General features: G+C 40.9%; 2 protein-coding genes across 3 annotated transcripts in view; both read right to left on the reverse strand.

The window, feature by feature from the left end:
- pex14 (peroxisomal biogenesis factor 14) overlaps positions 1–3,076 on the reverse strand; it is a 92,054-nt gene extending 88,978 nt beyond the window's left edge. Inside the window, exon 1 of the mRNA XM_053642544.1 lies at positions 2,858–3,076. Within this exon, the coding sequence (XP_053498519.1) occupies positions 2,858–2,884 (27 nt within the window). The 5' untranslated portion in view covers positions 2,885–3,076. The remainder of the gene's footprint in view (positions 1–2,857) is intronic.
- Positions 3,077–11,790: 8,714 nt separating this feature from the next.
- adcy6b (adenylate cyclase 6b) overlaps positions 11,791–25,958 on the reverse strand; it is an 83,681-nt gene continuing 69,513 nt past the window's right edge. For both annotated transcript variants that reach the window (XM_053642571.1, XM_053642570.1), the window contains exons 13-23: positions 25,856–25,953; positions 25,288–25,375; positions 25,057–25,173; positions 21,013–21,171; positions 20,701–20,876; positions 19,855–19,881; positions 17,567–17,699; positions 16,495–16,758; positions 16,105–16,309; positions 15,823–15,947; positions 11,791–12,526 (exon numbers count right to left, since the gene is read on the reverse strand). In XM_053642571.1, the coding sequence (XP_053498546.1) occupies positions 12,398–12,526; positions 15,823–15,947; positions 16,105–16,309; positions 16,495–16,758; positions 17,567–17,699; positions 19,855–19,881; positions 20,701–20,876; positions 21,013–21,171; positions 25,057–25,173; positions 25,288–25,375; positions 25,856–25,953 (1,521 nt within the window). In that variant the 3' untranslated portion in view covers positions 11,791–12,397. The remainder of the gene's footprint in view (positions 12,527–15,822; positions 15,948–16,104; positions 16,310–16,494; positions 16,759–17,566; positions 17,700–19,854; positions 19,882–20,700; positions 20,877–21,012; positions 21,172–25,056; positions 25,174–25,287; positions 25,376–25,855; positions 25,954–25,958) is intronic.

The following is a 25,958-nucleotide window of genomic DNA, read 5'->3' on the forward strand; positions in this document are numbered from 1 at the left end:
CCCTTTTTTCCCAGCTTCAAACTGGCTTGCTTTTCTCCCATAGACACCTCTCTGACCTTCATGTTGGTTTATCCTTTTAAACAACAAATACAGTTCAACTTCTCTGGTGAAACTGAAGGCTAAAACCAAGAGTGGATGCTCAGAGCTATTTATTGTTTAAACAATCAATTTAACAGGATACACCTGGGTAACAAGATACTCCTGTCACTCTTGTGTTCCAAATCAGTAAATTACACTGCAACATCAATATCAGTACCTCTGAAACTGGACTTCACATTTCTCATATCCTGAATATACATTTCCAACTTGACTCCCAGCATTGTAAGAAATAATAAAAGGGAAAGCTGGCAAAAAAAAAAAAAAACAGTGATGGAAAACTGGAAATGACCACGACGTCTCACACAACGTGACACATTAACAACAACAACAACAACACAGAGCACTAGTAATATGTTGTCCATTGTTAATATTGTGTCCAAAGTCCACCTTTAACTTTAATAACGTTATAATGTTATAAGTGGCCATGCTTCCAATCACTAAGCATGGAAAACTTTTCATTATCCATCCATCTTCTATACCGCTTCTATACCGACCCTTTTCAGGGTCACGGGGAAACCTGGAGCCTATCCCAGGGAGCATCGGGCACAAGGCAGGGTACACCCTGGACAGGGTGCCAATCCATCGCAGGGCACACTCACATACACATTCATACACCCATTCATACACTATGGACACTTTAGACACGCCAATCAGCCTACCATGCATGTCTTTGGACTGGAGGAGGCAACCGGAGTACCCGGAGGAGTTCCCCTGCAGCACGGGGAGAACATGCAAACTCCGCACACACATGGTCAGGTGTGAGCCGAACGTGCTAACCACTAAGTCACCATGCGCCCAACTTTTCACTGCATATTATAAAATAGTTTAATAATTTGCAGCCAAATATTAAAAATGACAATTTAATTTATGATTATGTTAGCTTGTCTAATTCATTTTGGTGCCTCAAACAGGAAGGCCACATATACAAAGCAGGGCCGCCAAGCTGGCATTTGGCCCGCCACATTACAAACTACTTGGGCGGTGACTCAGCAGTTCAAGCAACAACGGACAGGTCTGATTCGGTTGAAAAACCAATCAAAACTTCCAGTTCAGTTGGGGGGTGGGACATTTCTCCTAAAGGGGATCTCCTATCTCCTATAAAGGGTTAACTGCGCTTTGTCGCTCACTGACGCGTTGAATCAGTAGCACTAACATTTCGATATTTTAAGTGACATATTCTGTATTCTGAACTGATTACAGGAACATTCCTAAATTAAGTCAGACTTGCTGGAAACATGTTTAACCAAACAGACATTTTCTACAGTGACAAACAGCCTACTGCAGAGTGTGAGCATGTCTTTGATTATATTAGAATTAGAGTTATCTGACTTTGTGAACTCATTTTTGCTGTTATTAGCTGACTGAGGAGTAAAATGCTAAATGAAGCGTGTGGGGTCGAAACAAACCGCTCTTGACGTTCATTAAAAGGCGTGTTGTGCCATGTTATTGTTTTATAAAACGACCCTGGCTCCATATAGTGCTGAAAGCAAAATACATAGCTAGTCTTTATGTTTGTAAAGTCAGTCTGTACAGGATTTCACAACTTCGAGTTTTTGTGTGATCGTTGAGGCCAAAAATGCTTGATATTGTTGCGGCTTTTTTTATTTTTAGTTTTTTACATTTGCGATGCAATTTGCGTTTTTTGTGCTTTATTTCCGGAAAACGACTTGAATTTGCAAAACTTCACGAAATTGTTTTGTGCAGTCTTTCGCAGTGATGTTTGCTGGTAAATGAGGCTGTACTCATGTTCGATGTTCAACGCACATGAATCGAAGAGGGCTTTGACTGAACACGTTACACGTCTTGGCCCAAATCTTCTGTAAAATCGAAAGCTCCTCCGAATAGTGTGGCATTTCCTCGCTGTTGCATTTCGCAAAAACGCGAAACCCCTGGAACGACTGTTTTATAGACAAATGACAGATGTACCTCTTTTCTCAGAGAACTATTTAGCTCCACTACTTTTGGAGGAGTGATGCCACCCCTGATACGATGTGCTGTGATTCCTGATTTGGATTTGTGAATACTCAAATTAAAGCTGAAAACATTTTTGCATAATTCATAAATAATATTTGATGACTGATCCTATGGTGTGTTGATGTGCTTTAATCTGGGCCCTTTGGAAAAGTTTGAACACGCATGTTGTAATACGGCCAGCGCACTGATATGAACCTTTGCACCGGAACTACTTTCAGAGCCACTGTTATAGAAACGAATCGATACCTCCTGACCAATCAGACTAGAGAATTGAACAGCACTGTGTGTGATGTATTATAACATAAGAGAACTATTCATGAGCAGTCATGTGTGGAGAAGCTTGAAGGTTGGTCGTATAAGACCAAGAAAACCCCAAAGAAATGTTTTTTTTTAATTATTATTATTTTAATCTAAACGTGTACCTCTATTAGCATACTAGCTGTCAGGTCCTTGGACTCTGGGCTGGGCTAGGCTAGGCTAGGCTAGGCTATCAGAGAATGCACGCATATTTAGCTTCTTAGCTTCCTTATATGTGCAGAGAAACGAAGTCTACTGCATTTATCCACACGCCATGAGGACAAACCATTGTTTCAGCACTTGTAATGTAATATGTAATGCTAAAGCTCCCTCTATTAGTGTTATTACTAACGCTATCTGGCCTGCACCTGTCAGAAACAGCTAACAGATATTAAGTGCGCTGAAAATAAAAACTATAGTGGCATCAGGAGTTGGCATAAAACGTATAAACTCACATACTGAAAGTTCACAGCACGGGTTTAACTACCTGCTCTGACTGCTCCGAGGATGCCATCTTCCAATCCAGCCTGTACAGAGTTACATAGAGTACAAGGTGAAGTGAAGTGAATGCGGCAGCGGTTAGTCGAGCCTGGGGCAGGCCGGATAGTCAATCCAGAGCCGCGCAAGTGCGCGTACACACGCGGTTTTACGGTCCTGCCGCGGCAGTGCGCGAATACACGCGATTTTACTGGCCTGCCGCGGTGGTGCGCGTATACACGCGGTTTTACGGTCCTGCCGTGGAAGTGCGCGTATACACGCGGTTTTACGGTCCTGCCGTGGAAGTGCGCTTATACACGCGGTTTTACGGTTCTTCCGTGGAAGTGCGCGTATACACGCGGTTTTACGGTCCTGCCGTGAAAGTGCGCGTATACACGCGGTTTTACGGTCCTGCCTTGGCTGCTCGGACCACATCTGTCATGGTTCTCCCAGCATACAGAACGCTTCTGAAATGGTTCTGAAAAAGGTGAGAACCTGGTCTGTGGGAGCCATCTCAGCACTTCAGGGGATGTGCTGACCAGCACATTTTTGTGCACACAGACTGAAGTATGTTGGACGATAGTTGAACTACTATCCATCCATTTTTTGTACCGCATGTCCTACACAGAGTCACATGGAACCTGGAGCCTATCCCAGGGAACACAGGGTACAAGGCCAGGGGGACACTGGACAGGGTACCAACCCATCACAGGGCATAATCGCACACACACACCCATTCACACACTACGGACTATATATATATATCTCAATCAGCCTACGGTTCATGTCTTTGGGCTGTGGGAGGAACATTTTGGCTCATACTTTATTTAAATTGACCTTTTTTTTCATTGACTTCTTTTTTAAGGTTAACTGTTTATTTGAAGTTGACACTTGACATTTAAATTGTAACTGTTTAATTTAAATTTGACTTTTTTTTTTTTTAATGTGGCTCTTTTTATCCAAAGTGACTTACAGAAGTGCTTTGAAATATCTATCAATATATACATCTTTATACTGGTTCACTTGTCAGTCTAAAAACCCTGTTGGAGAGGCTGTAGAGGATAAAAAAAAAACACACACACATGAAGTTGGCTTCTTTTCATTTAAAGTTCACTCTTTATTTAAAGTTGACTTTTGTTTAATTACCTGTTTGTTTTGTTTACATTGCCCTAGTCCAGTGATTCTCAGTCTTTTTCAGTATGAGGCCCCCCTTGTTATGGAGAGAAATGTATAGCTCATTTTGTCCTATCAGTGACATTCGGCACGCTGTTGTATTTTTGATCAAATTGATCAAAGTTCCAATCAAAGGTGGAACGTCCCAGCGCTTATTGAAAGTACAGCTGGAGAGCCCTCTCTTTTCAGTCCTCTGGTGACCAGTTTTTAGCTCAGTTGGTCCTTTGAATAAATTTTGACCATTTGTTGTATTTTTGACCAGACTGACTGGAGCTTCAACCAAAGGTGAAAGATGTGCTTCAGATGAGCTAATGTCCTGCTGCTTCTTAAAATTAGAGTTGGAGATCTGTGGCATTTTAGTCCTCTTACAGAGAGGAATGTATAGCTCATTTTGTCCTATCGATGACATTCGGCACGCTGTTGTATTTTTTATCAAATTGATCGGAGTTCAGGGCGCACAGTGGCTTAGTGGTTAGCACGTTCGCCTCAGAGGGTCAAGGGTTCGAGTCCCACCGTGGCCCTGTGTGTGCGGAGTTTGCATGTTCTCCCCATGCTGCGGGGGTTTCCTCCGGGTACTCCGGTTTCCTCCCCCAGTCCAAAGACATGCATGGTAGGCTGATTGGCATGTCTAAAATGTCCATAGTGTATGAATGGGTGTGTGAGTGTGTATGTGAGTGTGCCCTGAGATGGATTGGCACCCTGTCCAGGGTGTACCCCGCCTTGTGCCCGATGCTCCCTGGGATAGGCTCCAGGTTTCCCCATGATCCTGAAAATGATAAGCAGTATAGAAGATGGATGGATGATCAGAGTTCAAAGGTGCAAGATGTGTCTTAGAGGAGCTAACATCCCCGCGCTCCTTGAAAGTACAGCTGGAAAGCTCGCGCTTTCCAATCCTCATCGGGTGACGAGAGATCATCATGTATTTTCCTCTGATTGACTGTCGACCCTGAGTAAAATTGGTCATCTACAGCTTTTCAGTCTTCCTCTGTTGGTGTATCTCATTTAGTCCTCTGATTGTATTTTAATTCAAATTGAGCTCCAGTCCAGACATGTCCTGTTGCTCATAAGTCCAGCTGGAAGAACACTGTCTTTTTCAGTCCTCCTCTAGTGACTGGTGCTCATCTCAGTTTTTTCTCTGATCAGCTTTTGGTTCATTTTTGTGTTATTGACCAAATTTAAAATAGTTTTGATCAGACAGCGAATGGAGCAGGGGTCATTGCCCCTGTTGTACAGAAATGTAGAAATCTGTTCTACCCCATCACTCTGGCTCTGTTGATTATCACTCAATTCAGGTTGTCCTGTCTTCTGGAAACTTTCTGAAGATGTTCTTTCAAATATCTTGTCTGAAGTGCAAAACGGAACAGGTTGACCCGTACTTTCAGACTTATCAGTCTGCATTTTGTACCATGTAGTTTTAGCAGGGCGCTTCCTTAGTCCTTGATCAGTAGCAATTAAGCATCCTTTAATATTGAGCTGAGGAAACAATGTAGTTATAGATCCTGAACACCTCGGTCCATTAGCTGCTTTATCACACAAGGAATCAAGTGCATGAGCGCTATTTGTACTAGTTCTACCCGTTGTGACGTCATAGGCAATCGAATCGAATGTCACCATCCACAGAGTTCTGTGGATTTTGCCCATCTGCGCATGCGCGTTTAATCAATTCATGATTCATTCATTCATTCAACACCGTTATAGCGGAGCGCTCGGCTCAGAGCCATAACGCTAAGTCAGTGGTTTTCAAAGTGGGGGTCGCGGCCCCCTTGGAAGCCACCAGGGGGCGCCCGGGGTGAATCAACAATTTGATGTGAAAAATAAATTCTCACTCTCCAAATTCTCCTGGACAGGGTGCCAATTAAAAGTAACATGATGTCTATAAAAAATGTATAAAGGTAACATGATGTCTATAAAAGAAAAGATGTTTAAAGGTAACATGACGTTTATTTAAAAAAAAAAAAAGATGTTTAAAGGTAACATGATGTTTATTAAAAAAAAAAAGCTGTTTAAAGGTAACATGATGTTTATTTTTTTTAAATAATAAAAAAGAAGAAGATGTTTACATATGTTTAAAATCATGTTAAAATTCTTTGTGAACTCTAGAGACTGTTGTGTGTGAAAATCCCAGATCAGCAGTTTCTGAAACAGTCCAACCAGCCCATCTGGCACCAACAACCATGCCACAGTTAAAGACACAGAGATCACACTTTCTCCATTCTGATGTGAACATTAACTGAAGCTCTAGACCTGGATCTGCATGATTGTGTGCGTTGTGCTGCTGTCACATGTTTGGCGGAGTAAATAACTGCATAAATGAGCCGGGGTACAGGTGTTCCTAATAACGTGTACTGTGAGTGTATCCTGTGTTCCATATAGGCGTTTTAGTGGGTGATTTTCAGTCTGACCAGCAGAGGTAGACAAACACAAGGATAAATTATTTCAGCTCAGGACCATCCTCAGTGGGGTGAAAATTCCCATCTGTGCTGTAACTGAATTACGGTGGCCCTGAAGGACAACGGACTGCTACTGCAGGAATTTATTATCAGTCCCTCCAGGATTTTACAATCGCAAAAATTCACGTAAAATCAAGCAAACTCCACAATATTAGGAGGGGCTTGCGAGTTTTAAAAATGTTCAAGACGCATCGCGTGACATCATCACAAGGCTAATTCCTTCAAAGCCCTCTTCGCTTCACGTGTGTCCAACATGAGTACAGCTAAAAGGTCTCATCACTGTGAAAGACCGTGCAAAACTATTGTGTGCAATTTCGCCCATTCAAGTAGTTTTTGAAAGAAAGAAAAAAAGCACAAGAAAAACTCTGCAAGTTGCATCACAAATTTTGAAAGCAACCGCAGCGAAATCACGCATTTTTGGCCATAAACAATTACAATTTTTTTTTTTTCAAAATCCTGCAGGGACTGATATTTAGTAGACACAAACAATCAATTCCTAATGTAATGTAATGTAAAGATGCAAGATGTAATTATTAATAAAAAAAATAAGGGGGATATATTCAGAAATCTGTAGTTTTAATGTGTTTTAAAGACATCTTGCAAAAGGGGGGCCTCGGTCAAAAGTTAATGCCATTTGGGAGGCCTTGCCCTGGAAAAGTTTGGGAACCACTGAGTTAATATATTAGTCTCCTTCAGGGATGAGTGAAAGAGCCAACATTTTATATCAGAGTATTTCCTAAAGTTTGGACAGGACTATATCACAGTACACGTTATAAGGAAAATGTGATCACATGACTAGTGTTTGACGTTTAATAGGTAGTGAGTTTAATAAATAGTGAGGTAGCGAGTTTCATTGATAGTGAGGTAGCGGGTTTAATAGATAGTGAGGTAGCGAGTTTAATAGATAGTGAGGTAGTGAGTTTAATAGATAGTGAGGTAGCGAGTTTAATTGGTAGTGAGGTAGCAAGTTTAATAGATAGTGAGGTAGCGAGTTTAATGGGTAGTGAGGTAGCGAGTTTAATTGGTAGTGAGGTAGCAAGTTTAATAATTAGTGCAGTAACGGTTTAATGGGTAGTGAGGTAGCAAGTTTAATTGATAGTAAGGTAGTGAGTTTAATATGTAATGAGGTAGCGAGTTTAATATGTAGTGAGGTAGCGAGTTTAATAATTAGTGAGGTAGCGAGTTTAATAGATAGTGAGGTAGTGAGTTTAATTGATAGTGAGTTAGCGAGTTTAATAATTAGTGAGGTAGCGAGTTTAATAGATAGTGAGGTAGCGTGTATGATGGATGGTGTATGATCACCCACTGAAGATGGTTCAGGATCCTGCCAATCGTGAAGGTATTGAAGCAGAGCTGGCACAGTCTGGGGTGAGTTTGACAAACTACAGTGTTACCAATTTGACCTTAAATACACTAATGTTTCATCTTACTTGCAGATTCATTATTTTAATTGTGTTGACATACAAAAGTCCAAGGTGGTGGTGTTTGGAGTTCTGGGAGGAGATAAGTAAGAAACTGTTTTCTGTTAGAAAGTATAGTGTATTTCTGAGCTGATATAGGATCAGCACTGTGTACATTTTGGTGTTTTCAGTCAAATGTTAAAATACTAGGAAATTAGATGGTCTGCCTCACACATACTTTTATTCCATACTCTTTCAGAGCCCTGGGGGGATTTCCTGATCTCTGAACGATGGCTATGCTTTTAATGTTCCACATGGACTATGACTTCCATGGTTCTGCAGAGATCCTTGAGGTAAAAACTTTGTTCAAACCCTCTTCTAGCATTTCAGTATAGATCTCTCTCTCTCTCTATGGCCCTATTTAGACCTGCTATCATTTCATCCCCACTTCCTCTATCATTACCAACTCCTTCAACAACCTTCCCTTCTTTACCACATACTTTCACTTCAAAATATAAATACATTAGCATGTATTATGAACGCTGCCTTTTCTGTATTTCATATGTCAATATCTATATCTAACTCAGGGAAAGTTATGCATATTATCCTGATTCTAGTTATGCACATGCAAGTCGGTTTTCTGAACTTGCCATTCAGATTATGCAAATCACCTGCATGTAGTTCATACCTCCAAGGTGGCCAGATTTTTTTGTAGTAGAAATAGTAGAAGGAGACGGAGGATTTAAATAGCAGCAAGACCCATGCGTAACACAAGCACTTACCTTTTATTCCGACAACAATCAGGGATAGAAAATGCATTATTAATAATATGTTGTAACATGAAAGCACGTGGCAATTTAAAAATGAAAAATAAAAAGGCCTACTACATAATGAATGGGAAGAAGGCACGCATTGAAATAAACGTCTAATCGGAGTCGAGCATATTGCAAATATATCACTACATGCTTACTTATGGTTAATGTATTAGTGTACATATGGAGTAAAAGGCACTAGTAAAAGGAAAACGGCTTCCTGAACATCAAGTATCATAAAATATTGAACATGTTTGTTCTTGGAGGTTGTTCTACTGCGAAACAAGTCCAACCTGTTTTCATTCTTTTAAAACCACGCGTACTGATGAGGCAGGCTATACAGAATATCCTGTAAAAATAAAATGAAATCTAGGCTGCTGTATAATACTAATATTTTCAATATTCCACTATCAATACTTTTTATTCTATCCAACCGTGGATGTTTTAGTGAATAGCAACCATAACAGTTATCCAAGCACTCATTTGAACTTTAATGTAAAGTCAAACCCTATGCTATAATTTAGACATTCCACCTCCAGCTTTATACTGTAGATGCTGTTATAGGTATTAGATATTAGGTTCTTACAATCACTAATTGCGCCCCACATGGCATGGTGGTGCAGTGGGTAGCATTGTCATTTTAACACTCCAGGAGCACAGGCTCGATCCTGATCTCAGTTTACTGGCTGTTCTCCCTGTTTCCTTGTAGGTTTCCTCCAGGTTCTCCAGTTTCCTCCCAAACACATGCTGGTAGGTGGATGGCCTAGACTAAATTGCCCCTAGGTGTGAAAGAGTGTGTGAAATGTAATACCTCGACCCTGACCAGGATAAACCCTTCCTGAATATTAATGACTAAATGAATGAATGAATGAAGCTGGGATCAGTTCGGTCTGTATAGAAATCATACCATTTATAATACCATTAATAAAAAAAACTGAAAAAGAATGAATGAACCCACAGAAAACCATGATTGGGAAAAATAACAGTGCAAAATATTAGGAAATACACATCTTAAATTCTTTACAGTGGGATTTAATTTGGAATATTTTAACTTTATAAGAGATCAGGTGAAAAAAAAAAAAAAAAGATGCTACATTTTCATGGTAATGCAAATATGAGAAGGAGAAGAATGGGCCTCATGAACTACTTTTTAATAATAGTTTTTCTACAGGGTGTCCTAAAAGTCTCCATATATAGGGGACTATGTTTGCCAACACCACGTCGGTTGTGCCTTCGTCGACTGCGACACTTCCGGTCTTTTTGAATTTGTTATTAAGTTTGGTAACAGTGTCGTGATTGACACGTTTACTGTTGAAATCCATCGCAACCTTGCGACAGCTTCCTGATCCAGCCATGAGAATGATTTCAATACGTTCTTCTTTTGTCAAAGGCGTTCTTAAAGGCTATCTGATAAAATATATATATATTTAATATAAACTAAGTATGAACATTTTGCTCAAAAGTGTTCATTTCCCCTATGTATGGAGACTTCTGGGACACCCTGTATTTACAATACTATTTATTATAAACGCATATCGCGCTGGCACGATTGTGCTCACTGTTCTAGTAATTGAGAGATCAGTGATACTGAAGACAGTGTGTTTTATTTTTTTTCATCATCATTGGTTTCCACTTTTTTTTCTTTCTTTTTTTTTTTTTTAACAAAATCAACAACACTATCACCGAGTTCAAATGGAACATAAAAATTTCAGTATGTTTCAGTAAAATATGACCTGTGATACTTAAACAACATAGAACTAACAAGGAACAGTCAGTGAGTTCAGATAGTTTATTGTTGCCATTAAATTGTCAAAGGACTTCCTTATTTCCCACTTTTTTTTTAATGTTGCGTTATGTTAGCGTTGGGTTTGTTTGTCATAACATTTACGAGTAGGAGTACAGTGTCAGACTGATACCTGATGTCAGTGTCAGATTGTATGTATTGTTATTGGGTGATAATGGTAAAGCGGGAACATTTTGTCCTGATAGCAACACTTTTTAGAGATAACCAGACTGGTGTGTTTTCCAATGTTATGTTATATAATCCTTTCAATACGTGTCACTCTGTAGAGCTTTAGAAAGCTGCTTAAATCGGTGTACGTTTGACAAACACACTGTTTTACACACTGGCGGTTTTACACTATCACACATTGTAGATCAGGGGTGTCAAACCCCCCCCAAACAATTCAGGTTCTAAGTAAAAATTGGCTTGCAGAATTGCAAAACTTGGATCCATAAACTGACAAAATGTGCTAATGAAATTCTTCATTAGTAATCAAAGATTTTGACATATAATCCCAATTAGGTTTCAGCTCCAAGTTGTAATATGACAAAATGTGGAAGGGGGGAGGGGGGATACTTATGCAACACACTGTATGGTAAAACCATAATTTGTACGATATTTCTAGGTAATGAACTGCGGTGTGTTCATTTGTTTTGTACGTGATACGTGACTGTCCGATCAATCCATCTGTGCGTTCAGAACGTACCTTACAGATAAATACACATTTAAATACATGAACACATTTCAGAGGAGTTGACGTGTTATTGGTCACTGTGTTGTTGTTGTTGTTGTTGTTGTTGTTGTTTTTGGTCACTTGACATTAGACTGAGTGTAATTACCTAAAATGAGTTTGACACCCCTGCTGTAGACGGAAACCTTTTTTATCAGAAGGGTCAAAATACGGTGAGTGTATTAAGCATTAAAAACAGCACTGTGGCAACATCTCTGCTAGCTATTTCTTTCAGACGTTAACAAGGGATTGGAATCAAACTAAGGAAATGAATTCGTTTACGAGGAATGAACAGAGAAAGAAATATCGATAACGAAAGTCAGACATGCCTGGGAGCAGTCGATTTGGCAATAAAGTAATTGCACATAGATTATATAAATCTCACAGTGACAAGTTATGCCCTTTAAAGATGACAATGGATTCACACTCCCTCACTCACTCTATCTCACACATACACCCACACACATTTAACTTACGACAACATAAACAATAAAATACATTTCCCATGCCCAAAGTCAATGTTTGTCCTTCATATAGTTGCTTTACTTCATGGTTCCCAGAGTCCCCCAAAAACACTATAAAAATGTACCAATAAGCCATGAATAAAAGTTAGTTCAAATATCCCTCTCTCTGGTGTCTGAAGCCTTCATTGTACATGGCAAGAAAGAGCCTTAATTGCATCAGAGAACAAAATGTGTGGTCGTGTTGACAATCATTAAAAAAAAAAAAAAAAAAATCAGTCAATCTGTCAACTGGCAATTGTTCAGACATATGAAACATATGTAGTGTTCCTATATCAAACATTTTTTGTTCTTTGGTCATCTGCATTCTTACTTCATCCTTGCATATATGTGTATTTGTGCATTTTTTTCCGTCATTAAAGTGTTTCTTTAAAAATCGGTTGATTTTTGAAAAAACAAAAACAAAAAAAAATTTCAATGCAATCCTTCTCGTTTCCATCTAAGGCCACGGCTCTTAGACAGCTCACTCGATCAGACAGTCTGTGAGAGCAGCTAAGAATGAGAACATATTCTCAGTGTGTGCATGTATTCAACACCTCCGTTACGTGGCTCAGCTGCGAGCCCTTCAGTGGTTATACTCCAAACTGGCAAAAAAAAAACAAACAAAAAAAGTGCGCTTGACGTTCCATTCAGAGTTTCATCTCTGTTCAATTCAGTGCAACTGGAGGCGTGTGGTCAGTGTTAACTGCTAGAAGGGCCACTGTTGAGAAAGTAAGTGGTCATGTCCCCTTTCCCCTTGACTTTGACGAGGCCGCGGCACTCCAGCTGGTAGCCTTTACTGGCTAACACGTGGTACAGATCAGTGGTCACCTGAGAGAACAAAAGATTATTAGACGTGTGGATTTTAATCCGAGTTTTTCTGAAATGATGCCACGTTGCAATTGCACTTGGAGTACAGCAGATGGCAGTGCAAGCTGCATTAATCAATTTTATGGTATTTAAGGTTGTCAGTTAACCAGATTTCGAATTGCCTGTTAGTAATAAAGCCGAATGTCTGGATTGTGGTTGAACACAACTTCAAACAATGTGTATTAAATGTCAGTCATGACACCACAGGTGTGAATCAAGTCCAGCTTACAAATGCAGGGGAATTTCCCACCAAGTGAGGAAACAATGTCATACGTGTGATTTTCAAGGTCATACCACACAAATATGCTGTCAGTGGTGTTAACTATGGTTAGGTTAGTGGGTTGAAAGGGAAAAAATAAAAAACACATCATAACGGACTTGTCTTCGTTAATGTGATGTATTTCTGTGTGAGGAGGAAATGCTGATTTCTGCTGCTCCAGTTGTTTGAACACGTCTGTGCTGCGCAGGAGAGCGAACACTGCTTTTAATCACTTTCTAATAATCATTAACATTAGAAGTATGCGTACAGAGTTAGATTTCACACTTGTAGGCCTGTTTAATCTGTTTTTTAGCCAAAACTTGAAAGTGGATGAAATTTCATTGTGTCCCTAGTAAATACCGTTAACTGATGTTAACTATACACTTGTGTGATGTTAGCTACAGTGCTGTGAAAAAGTATTTCCTGATTTCTTCTGTTTTTGTGTCTCTCATACTAAATTGTTTCAGAAATGAAAACAAAGGCAACCTGAATAAACAAAAAATACAGTTTTTAAGTGATAATGTTATTTATTGAAGCAAAAAAAGGTTATTCAATACCAACTGGGACTGTGTGAAAATGCATTTGTCCGCGTAGTTCCTAATTCCCCAAATCCCCATTCATAATGGGGTTCAGCTGGACTAGATGCAACCAGGCCTGATTACTGCAAACCCTGTTCAATCAAATCAACACTTATTTAGAACTTTTTCAACAGCATGAAGTTGGTTAAAAGGTCTTACTCAGTAATACACTATGCCAAAATTGAAAGAAATTCCAGAAATGATGAGGAAGAAGGTGATTGAAATACATCAAGGGTTACAAAGCTATTTCAAAGGCTCTGGGACTCCAAAGAACCACAGTGAGAGCCATTATCTCCAAATAGAAAAGTCTTGGCACAGTAGTGAACCTTCCCAGAAGAGACCAACCTTGCAAAATTCCTCCAAGAGCACAGCAACGACTCATCCAGGAAGTTACAAAAGAGCCAAGAACAACATCAAAGGAACTACAGGCCTCTCTGCATCAATAAAGATCACTGTCCATGACTCCACTATCAGAAAGACACTGGGGGAAAATGGCATCCATGGAAGAGTGGCGAGGTGAAAACCACTGCTAGCCCAGAAGAACATTAAGGTTCAAATTGTTAAACCTTTAGGGACAATGTTCTGTGGACTGATGAGTTGAAAGTGGAACTGTTTGGAAGACAGGTGTCCTGTTACATCTGGTGTAAAACAAATGCAGAATTCCACAAAAAGAACATCATAACTACAGTCATGGTGGTGGGAGTGTGATGGTGTGGGGATGCTTTGTTGCTTCAGGGTCTGGGCAACTTGCGATAATTAAGGGAAACATGAATTCTGCTCTTTACCAGAAAATCCTAAAGGAGAATGTCCGGTCTTCAATCCGTAAATTGAAACTAAAGATCAACTGGATTATGCAGCAAGACAATGATCCAAAGCAAAGGAGTAAGTCCTAGTCCTAGAAGTAAGTGAAAGACTGATCTCCAGTTATCGGAAGTGGTTGCAGTTATTGCTGCTAAAGCTGGCACAGTCAGATTTTAAGTTTAAGGGGGCAATTAGTTTTTCACATTGGTGATAGATGTTGTATAACTTTTTTTTGCTTCAATAAAGTAATAAAATAAATAAAAACTGTATTGTGTGTTTACTCAGGTTGCCTTTGTTTTATGTTGTATTTCATTTGAATATCTAAAACTATTTGTATGAGATATACACAAAAACAGAAGCAATCAGGATGGGGCAAATACTTTTTCACAGCACTGTAAGTCAAACATACAGTACATTGTTCGATTTGGAAAGGAAAACTGAGTCGAGACAAGAGCACTGATCAAAAATGCTTGATTTCCCTGCGGCTTTTTTCTAAATTCGCGATGCAATTCGCGGACTGTTGTGTGCTTTTTTGTGGAAAACCACTTCAATTGGTGAAACTGAAATTGAACGAAATAGTTTCGCACGGTCTTTCGCAGTGATGTTTGTTGGTAAATGAGACCTTTTAGTTGTACTCATCTTCGACGCACGTGAATCGAAGAGGGGCTTTGTCTGAATGTGCGTTCCGATCATGTCACATGATGCGTCTTGGCCCAGATCTGTGGAAAATCTGCGGTAATTTGAAAAAATTGAAAGCTCCTGCGAATATTGTGGCGTTTCCTCGATTTTGCGTTAATTTCAGTCAGACGGACTGACTGGTCACGTTACTACTAATGTGAGATAGGGGAAGGGGGGCGGGGCTTCCAAGGGGGCGGTCAATATTGGAAAGTTTGAAACACCTACACTTGCACCACTATCATTTGTTATCTGGCTCATCTGTCATTTTATATATACTCACTGGCCACTTTAATATGAACACCTGCTCTTTCGAGCAATTATCTGATTTTGCCAATCACGTGGCAGCAGTACAATGCGTAAAATCATGTACATGCAGAGCAAGAGCTTTAGTTTATGTTCACATCAAACATCAGAATGGGGGGAAATGTGATCTCAGTGACTCAGTGTGTTGAGTATTTCAGAATCTGCTGACCTGCTGGGATTTTCCCGCACAACACTAACTCAAATAAACACTCTTTACAATCATCGTGAGCAGAAAAGCATCTCAGAACGTACAACACATCGAATTCACTTGATGTGGATGATCTACGACAGCAGAAGGCCACACTGGGTTCCACTCGTTTCAGTTGAGAACAAGAATCTGAGGCTAGAGTGGCCACAGGTTCACTGAAACGGGACAGGTAGTGATTGGATAAACATGGCCTGGTCTTTTGGCTGGTATGCAATCTTGAACCGTCCAGTTTCAGTGAGCATATCATCACTTAGCCTCAGATTCCTCAAATGACAAACTGTAATCTGGACATTCTGATGTTTGATCATGTGGCCATTAACTGAAGCGCTTGACCTGCATCTGCATAAATTTTATACACTGTGCTGTTGCAATATGAAATATGCGTAATTGCATGAGTGTGTGTACAGAGAGGTTATTGTAGAGCTGGCACCTGGATGCGATCGGGTACTCCTGTACTGTCCATGCGACTCGCCACGTTGACCGTGTTTCCCCAGATGTCATACTGCGGCTTTCTAGCTCCGATCACTCCAGCTACCACAGGCCCTATGTTTAGCCCTGTGGAAAACACACACACATATACTCACTGTTATTTTGTCCTGCTGTAAGTCAAAGTCAAGGCCCTAGTGTATGGGAAGTTATAACGATAAAAATAGCAAAATGGCTTTAATATGATGTGTAGAAGTTACTGTAATCGGGATGATAATTTACTGACCAATCTTCATTTGGAAGTTGTTGAACGAGTGCTCGTTGATGTACTTCATCTGCTCTCGTAGCCTCATGGCGTAATCAGCTAGTGCCAAGATGTGTGAGCGGCCCTCTCTGTCGAATGTCGAGTCGTTCAGGCCTGACGCTGCCATGTACGTGCTTCCTATCGTTTTGATCTTCTCGAGCTGCTTGAACTGATCCTCACTGATGATCTGAGGACATTACAGGTCACTTAATCATCACTGAGACCATTGAAACCATGAACATTACATAATTTAAGTGCAGGGATTAGAGTGAACATTAAAAGCATGAAACTCATAAAATGGCATCGAGCCTAGCCTTTTTTTTTTTTTGCATCACTGTGACTAACCGCAGTGTCCGCCTATCACTTTCTTACCTCATCAAAGTCGGCGATGATCTCGTTGAGGAGTCTCAAGCACTCCACGCCCTCGTTATTGGCCTCGAGCTCTGTGTAGAACTCTGAAAAGTTACTGATAGAGGCGAACATCACAGCCACGCACTCACATGACTGGTAGTAAAGCTCGTCGTTGCGGCGCTCTCGGGCCAGGAAGTGGGCAGCCACATCTTTCGGCAGGATGTTATGAAGGAGACGACGGTTATAGGCTTGCAGCTCCTCCATCTCCTCTTTCTCTTCTGTAGCCTGAGGGCAGAGGACAAAAGAAATATATAAGAGATGACAATGTTACTAGGGCACTCTGCTACACTGTGTGCTCGGTTATTACTTCAGCTTTTTATGGCATTCTACAGACGCCCGTATTCAGAGCGACTTATACATGTGCCTCGTTGTCTCAAAAACACCTTCATACTCGTTCACTAGGTCAGGGACTAAGAGTAGTACTGTATCAGTCTAAAAACTCCGTTCACATGTTCAAAGCAAATGCTGCAACCCAAAGCACATGGCATGTTTGCTTCACTTCCTGCAGTCAGGTCAATTCAGAGCTGTTTCTCACTGCAAATGAACCTCACTAGAGTTCGCTTGGAAGTGCACCAAGGACACCTTTCTCAGATGCTCTTGGAACGGTCACACCCGAGTGGGACTGCTGTGTTCTCACCTGCCTAAACAAGCTGCACCGAGAGGGTAAACACGCAGAATAAACACTCCATATATTCAAGCACCCTTAGCATGTCTCCTTCCAAATACGACAAGTTCTCCTTTAAAAATATCTTCTGACTTCACTCATGCTTTGCTCACAAACGTGTCAGTTTCACTGAAAGACGTGACTACATCACTACCTTATCCTCGCGTAACTATACAATTTACCGATCTTTCACTTTCAATTCAGTCATTCTGTATGCTCACATTACAGCTCAGTGACAAAAATGACTCACGAACACAAATATAAACGAAGCCTCAGGCGCAGAACCCTGTTATGTAATCTGTTCAACTGGCAATTTCATACTTTACAGGAAAGGCTAATTCTCAGTGGCATGAGCACAGGGAGATGCACCTGCAGTTTCCACAGGAAGTCGAGGCGTGCGGTGGATTCGACCTGCTGTGCGTGCAGATACAGCGCCAGCACAAATACGGTAAGGATTACTGGAGTCATCATCTTCAGCGGCACCTTATTCAAAGTCTCAGGGCTGCAGGGGCAGAAATGCAGATAGGGTTGGTGATACAATCCTCAATATACAGTAATAGACCATGATATTTACTGTGTTCCTGGTTTCATTCATTATTAACAACAAAAATGGTCATGTAAAGATCAAAACAATATCAGTGCAAACTGCGAATGTGACACAAACAACGGGCCTCACTTATCCAATTCAACTTTGAGTAAAGGTGTGTGTAAATTTGCATAAACCAAGTCGAACAAAATATTTCCACTGGATTTACAATTTGCATGTGGTGATGCCCACAAAACTCTAGAAAAGGCAAAGCTCACAGAGCTGAAATGATGAGAAAACAGCAAAAAAATAAATACTTTAGGTAGAAGTCAATGCTCTTTTGACGCACGTTATGCCAATAATACTCTATGTTATTTAATAGGGTAGTAACCCATTGACAACGACAAAATCTGCAGCTGAATTACAGAATAGATGAATTAGTATGGAATTAAATTTCAGCCAAAAGTATTGAACAGCTTCCTTTCGCTAATCGTGGGTTATGAATGCGCTGCCAGGGTTTTCGTTTACGGAGCGTTCGCCATTCTGGAACAAAACTCACTTGTGGGCGGGGCTTAACTGCGATTTACTCTCACTGGCTAGCGAGATTTGGATCGACAGCTCCCGGACCAGGAAGTAGAGACTTCAGTAGCATGAATTTTGGTGAATGTTCTGGATGCAGTTCTCTGTATAGTTATCGTGCTTGTACTTTGCAGTGAAAATTATTACTTACTTCATTGCTTATTTAGTTACTATATAAGTTCCATCATTAATATTTGTGGATTGGGTCATCTCAAACGCCTATTTTTTTTTTGGAGCGTTTCTACTTCCTGGTCAGGGAGCTGTCGATCCAAATCTCACTAGCCAATGACAGTAAATCGCTGTAAAGCCCGCCCACACGAGACGTTTGTGCGGGAACGGTGAAACTCGCAAACGTAACGTAAACTTGCATAGCGTGAACGAAAACTTTGAAAGCGTAATTTGGCACAAATTTAATTCCATAAATTAGATTAGTGAAGTAAGTGAGCTGAAAATAAAAGGATTTGACATGAAAACAGTGGGGGGAAAAAAAAAAAAATTAAATAAATAAATAAATAAATAAATATACACACACATTGTATTGGATCTCTGTTGGCTTGTTTTCTTTAATGTTTCTTTTTCATATTTAATATTTCTTAAGTCAATGGCATTAATATGAAACAACTGGCTTTCACAAAAGTTGCATTACATTTGTGTGTAGTTGAAATACATAAACTATCATAATCCATACACAAAAGTGCAGTAATCCATACAAATGATATGAAGCCCATTAATGACGGTTTACATTCATTAAAAGTCTTCTCACACATAGGAGCACGAGTAGGATACAAACATTTTTCTGAACTTACAGGATTTTATTTTTTAATGAATGCCAACTTTCTTGTGTAAACACTCCCATGAACGGTTCATGAATAAATCCATTCATATCCAGTTTGATAAATGAGGCCCAACATGTAATAATTACCTTTATAACAGCCTCTAACACTTGAAGCCAGCCAGGAAACTTAAAGCCAGCTAATTTTTAATTTTTTTTTTAATGCTAGAAAGTGAAAACTGTCACCCATGATTAGTTATGATTGCTCTCTTGGACATGCATTGGCCATAGTTGGCTGTGGTGATCTCCTGAAGACAGGACTAATGTGTTTCTGTTCCGCAATTTGAAAAGCCAAAGAGTTTTTTGTTTGTTTTTTTAAATCAAGTAACGTATAAATGGTGTAACATACTCGATAAAAGCTAGTTGTAAATAGTAGACAGATTTTTAATTAGGTTTTTTTTTTTTCAGGCTCTCTATAAGATCACTCCATGTTCTGCTCTTGATGAAATCTTTATCTAGTCATGTACTTTTCTCTCAATAACAATAGTGCAGTATCTTTGTAATCACCTGAGTTAGACTTAGTTTTGTATGTTCGGATTCTGGTTTACAAAGTTCCTAAAAGGATTAGATAATGACAAAGCTGACGAAGTCTTTTGAACACCCTGTATTCAGTTTTTTAGGTGAACTTCAAGTAATGTTTAAGTCTAAGTCCACCACTCACTCAGACTTTGAACCAGATTTCACAAAGGCACAAAATCAGTGTCTGTGTTATGAACTTACCAAGCCTCTGTTTTATTGAAACCAGACCTGTGTATAAAAATAGAAACATTCTCATTAGTGACCTGTATGACCCACAAAGTACACATGCACTCACACGCACACACACACACAGGCACAAGAACTAAAGCAGAAAGTCACTTGAAGGTCTTACAACAGGAAGTTTAGTGTTTAGTAGAAGTGCTTAGAATTATATAGAAGGTCAAATAAAAGTACTTCGTATGAGCATAACAATGAAAGAAGCGATCGTTCTCTAATCGTATAACAAATTAGTTTCGATCATGATCATTAGCAAGGGTTATAGATTGTATAAATTTAATTATACATTAGATCATAATGTCTGCATTAGGGATGCATCAATACCAATGGTGGTATCGTGGCTGTCGGTCCGATCCATCCATCCATTTTTTTTTTTGTACCGCTTATCCTACACAGGGTCACGAGGATCCTGGAGCCTATCCCCTAAGACAGGTGACACCCTGGATGGGGTGCCAACCCGTCGCAGGGCACAATTACAAACACACACTCTACGGACAATTTGGAAATGCCAATCAGCCTAAAAAGCATGTCTTCGGACTGGGGAAGGAAACCGGAGTACAACAGAGGAAACCCCTGAAGCACGGGGAGAACATGCAAACTCGACACACAGAGGGCGAAGGTGGGAATTGAACCCCCAACCCTGGAGATGTGAGGCAAACGTGCTAACCCCTAAGCCACCGTACCCCCTGTTGGTCCAATATCGTGCTTATTTTCTCCTTCTCATACTCATAAAAATGGTTTAACTGATGCATCCCTAGTCAGAATGTTTCGTTCGTCAAAGCTTCGAGCTGTGTGATGAGTTGAACTCACAGTGCGTTGGCGGACACCAGCAGGTCGGCGTTATCGAACAGCACCACGAGAGGCCACTCGACTAGCAGCAGGAAGCTGAGCTGAATGAGCAGCATTAATGCCAGCTTGCCTATACTGCTGATGTGCAGGAAGACAGAGCAGGCCAGCAGAGTCAGCAGCACACTGTAGGTGAAATACTGGACAGGACACACAACAGGCAAGTCAGATACACTGACACACACATACACACACACACACAAACAGACTTGATATGTGGATATGAATGCAAGACACTGGAACACACACTGGAGTCATGCGCTTCCACACACTGACCTCAGGGAAAGGACACGGTATTTTGTGGCTGGCACAGAGTGTGAGTGTGTCGTCTGCCGTTCGGGTCAGGTTGTTCAGAATACACAGTGTCACATTGATCTCAGAGATGTTCTGGTCCTTTGCTACACACTGAACCAGATCCTCCTTCTCACATGTAAACTGCCAACAAATAAGCCAACAGATAAAGCCACTGAGTCATATTGGTGCTACAAAAACACTAGGATATTCTAGACGTGTAATTTTAGCCACGAGTAAATGCAGGATGTTTACATTTCACTGCTGATTTGGCTATGCGTTAGCTGAAATTCTGTTGTGAAAACAAAGTTGAAGTGCTATGTCGTTCTTTTGACTTAATACACTATATGACCATGTGCTTGTGGAAACCTGACCCACACAATGACATGTGGTTCTTTAGCAAATTGTTGCCACAAGGTTTGAAGGACACAATTGTCTAGAATGACTTTGTGTGCTGTAGCATTACAATTTCACTTCACTGGATCTAAGAGGCTCAAACCTGTTCCAGCATGACAATGCACCTGTGCACAAAGCAAGCTCCGTGAAGACATGGTCTGCCAAGGTTGGAGTGAAAGAACTCGAGTGGCCTGAACAGAGCCCTGACCTCAACCCCACTGAACACCTTTGGGATGAATTAGAATGACGGCTGTGCACGGGCCTCCTCATCCAGCACCAGTGCCCACTCTTGCGTACTCTTGTAGCTCAACCCCACCACATAGTGGGGAAACCCTATAGTAGAAAGCCTTCCCAGAAGAGTGGAGGCTGTTATAGCAGCAAAGGGGGAACTCAATATTAATGCCCATGGATTTGGAATGAGATACTCAGGTGTCCACCTACTTCTGGCCATATAGTGTAAGTCTAAAGTAAACTTTTTCCCCATGAGGCCCATTTCCCATTTAAAAAAAAAACATTTTCAACCAACATTTTTGGTGGTATCCCTAATAAATATATTTAACTGGCGTTATCTACATATTTGTGTAATGTTAGCCAAGTCAAAAAGATGAATCTAGAGTTTATTTCAAATGAATCAACTCAAAATATCCTCCATTTACCGTGACAGATTGCAAAAGGGCCACTTTCAAGCAAATCAAAGACGAGATTATTATGTGAGTTGGGGCGGGGCTTCCAGGAGCTCATTTGCCGTTTTTATTAGGGAAAAACAAGACTGCACTTTTGGCGTATTTTTTTTTTTTTTTGCTTTTATTGTACTTCTATGTTAAAATGCAGGTCTGATACAATCATGTTAAATATTTATTTTGGGGTATTTTCTCACCCCTCACCTGCGCCACATCTGAAGTCCCATATGCGTACCCCACAGTTTAAATACCTGTGGTCTAATGATTTCCAAAATCTTGTCCCTAATTTAGTGATGGCCAATTCACACCCATCAGGCATGTGTACCCTATCTCATGACAGTTAACAACCAGGGAGGGCGAAGGCTATCATGTGCTTCCTCTGAGGCATGTGAAGCAAGCTGACCGCATCCTTCCGAACTGCTGCTTATGCAATGTCAGGGGGCGGTGTAACACACACGAGGGAAAGCGATATCCAACCACTTCCGCATACATGAGCTCAAAGACACCCATGATTGTCTAGTGTCGCTGTGATTGATAGGGGAGAGAGAGTATACCGACCCTCCCTCCCTGAAAGCACAACCAGGTGTGCTCTCTTGGGCTTCCAGCCATGGATGGCTGTGGCATCATCGGGATTTGAACTCGTGATCTCTGTATGATGACTGATAATTCATTTGGGTTTGACTCCTAACTCTAAAATGGTTTCATTTCGTCCATTAATGTACTTATTTATAAAAAAAATTAAAAACACACACACGTACACACACACAAAAGAATAACAGATAACAAAGACAAGACAAATGACATTAGGACACAAAAGTACAATACAAATGTAACTTCTGACTGGACAGCGTCATTTTAAACACGCTGCTGAGGCATTCATACTCACAGCCTGCTGATGATTGGGTGCTTTGCACCACTCTGGAAAATTCCAGTGCAGTTCTGAAACAACTAATGACCTTTCTCAGAATAACGTTAACCTTTAAACTTACAGCAATGTATTTTAATGCGATATCATGATAATGAAACCACAGAGGAAAGTGACACATCACTCATATCACTATTGAATATGAAATGTCAAAAAAAAAAAGAAAAATGACTGCTCAATACAAACTAAACAAATACATAATCTTTAATCTTCTGTAAATCCTCATGAGCACAGCGGACAAAATCATATATATATATATATATATATATATATATGTATATATATATGTATATATATATATATATATATATATATATATATATAGCTGCAAGCTAGCAGCTAATGGACAGCAGATTAAGAATTCTGTGCACCAGAAATGAAGGAGTCCTTGAATGCTAACTGTAACAGAGTCTGCGTACAGAAGGAGTTAGGAGCTTTTGATTAAAGCGGTCTCAAACCTGGGTGCAGTCCAGGGAATCGCTCTCTGTATTCAGGGCCGATCGTGGGGGGTCATTTGCAGGGCAGGCGTTATCCTCACTGCTTTGGGTTGTTTTTTTCACATAGACGAATATCTTCAGAATTGCAGACCCATTTTTATTATGAAACTCAACAACAGGAAGTAACATGAAAGGTTTAACCAATTACACTAATGGACAACAGCCCTCAGAAGACACCTTTAAGCAACTACTACGATTTACAAGCACTGACCTCAATCTCGTCAAGGTTCTTTCCCTCACACTTTTCTGTGCATTGTACAAACTCATGACCTTCCGATCAGTGGTCCAACATCTTAACCACTGAGCTACCACTTCCCCAGCTTACCGCTTACCAACAACCAGGACACGGTCAAAAATCACTGAGATGTTTGGTGTGAAGCTCTTATGCAGTATCTGCATGATTTTAATGATTTTAATACATATACATTACAGCACAGTGAAGAATTCTTTTCTTCGCATACCCCCGCATACAGGAGGTTGGGGTCAGAGCGCAGGGTCAGCCATGATACAGCAAACCTGGAGCAGAAAGGGTTAAGGGCCTTGCTCAAGGGCCCAACAGTGGCAGCTTGGCAGTGCTGCTTGAACCCCCGACCTTCCAATCAGTAACCCAGACCCTGGCAGTGCTGGGGCCTGAACCCCCGACCTTCCGATCAGTAACCCAGACCCTGGCAGTGCTGGGGCCTGAACCCCCGACCTTCCGATCAGTAACCCAGAGCCTGGCAGTGCTGGGGCTTGAACCCCGGACCTTCTGATCAGTAACCCAGAGCCTGGCAGTGCTGGGGCTTGAACCCCCGACCTTCCGATCAGTAACCCAGAGCCTGGCAGTGTTGGGGCTTGAACCCCCGACCTTCCGATCAGTAACCCAGACCCTGGCAGTGTTGGGGCTTGAACCCCCGACCACCCCCGACCTTCCGATCAGTAACCCAGAGCCTGGCAGTGTTGGGGCTTGAACCCCCGACCTTCCGATCAGTAACCCAGACCCTGGCAGTGTTGGGGCTTGAACCCCCGACCACCCCCGACCTTCCGATCAGTAACCCAGAGCCTGGCAGTGTTGGGGCTTGAACCCCCAACCACCCCCGACCTTCCGATCAGTAACCCAGAGCCTGGCAGTGCTGGGGCTTGAACCCCTGACCTTCCGATCAGTAACCCAGACCCTGGCAGTGCTGGGGCTTGAACCCCCGACCTTCCGATCAGTAACCCAGACCCTGGCAGTGCTGGGGCTTGAACCCCCGACCTTCCGATCAGTAACCCAGAGCCTGGCAGTGCCGGGGCTGGATCCCCCGACCTTCCGATCAGTAACTCAGTGCCTTAACCGCTAATTATTTATTTATTATAATGGTAATGATTTTATGCACTACATTGCTGCAACAATGCTGCTGATTGGATAATAAGTGTTCCTATTAAAGTGGCTGCTGAGAGTGACATACAAAATAAAAAGAACAAAATAAATAGAGAACACAAGAACCTCAGCTGACTTTTAATAGCAGATGACTTTTCAGCATTTCATTCACTTCAGACAGAAAGTGCTCACCATGTTGGCAAACGCTGAGAGGTACACGAGCAGGATGGTGAAGATTCCTACTAACGTGCTGTTAGTGCGAGACTCGACGATCTTCTTTGACACTGATTGCAAGACCACAGGGAAGAGCTAAAACAAAAACAAAAAAACCAGACAGGAATAAAATACTTGCAGGGGGACATTCATTCGTAATATATTTATACTCATCAAACAGTGATAACCTGAACGAGTGACTGTTCTGACCTTAATACAGGAGTAGATGGCACATACGAAGAGGATGTTGGCAAGGATTATAAAGATACTGATGAAGATGCCAAGCATTAGTGTTGTGCTGCAGAAAAGTGACAAGTGAGAGGAAAATATAAACACTGTGTTACACTCCAAGACTTTAAAATAAAAGCTTACAGCTTGTGCTTTGCATAAGTATTCACCCCCCACCCCTATATCTTGAATATCATGAAAAGGAAAATCAATAACAATACATTTACATACACAAAAAACAGTATTCAAAGAATTCACACCTTATTTCTATAAAACACTTATATTACTGTATTTCTGGCACAACCAGTTTCCATCAGAATTGACATAATTAGTCTGACAGATTTTGCCTGTGTGCAATTAAACTGTCATGTGCTCTTAAGTATAAATAAACCAGTTCCTGGAACACTACAAAACGCATGAAAGGTTACGTGAGGTTGAATGGTGAATACGTATGCACGACACTGTATTACATATCAGATACATTATGTCTATATCTGAAATATATAATAATATACAACACGTGTTTTAACATAGTACTGAAACGACATACTGTGGGAAAATGGTGATCTGAATAAAGCAGATGAAGCAAAACACCACCAGCGTACAGGCTACATAACCCCCGAATCGATCGTCCACCTTCTTAGAGTACTAAG

Source organism: Ictalurus furcatus, chromosome 15 (assembly GCF_023375685.1).
Source record: "Ictalurus furcatus strain D&B chromosome 15, Billie_1.0, whole genome shotgun sequence".
Classification (NCBI taxonomy): domain Eukaryota; kingdom Metazoa; phylum Chordata; class Actinopteri; order Siluriformes; family Ictaluridae; genus Ictalurus; species Ictalurus furcatus.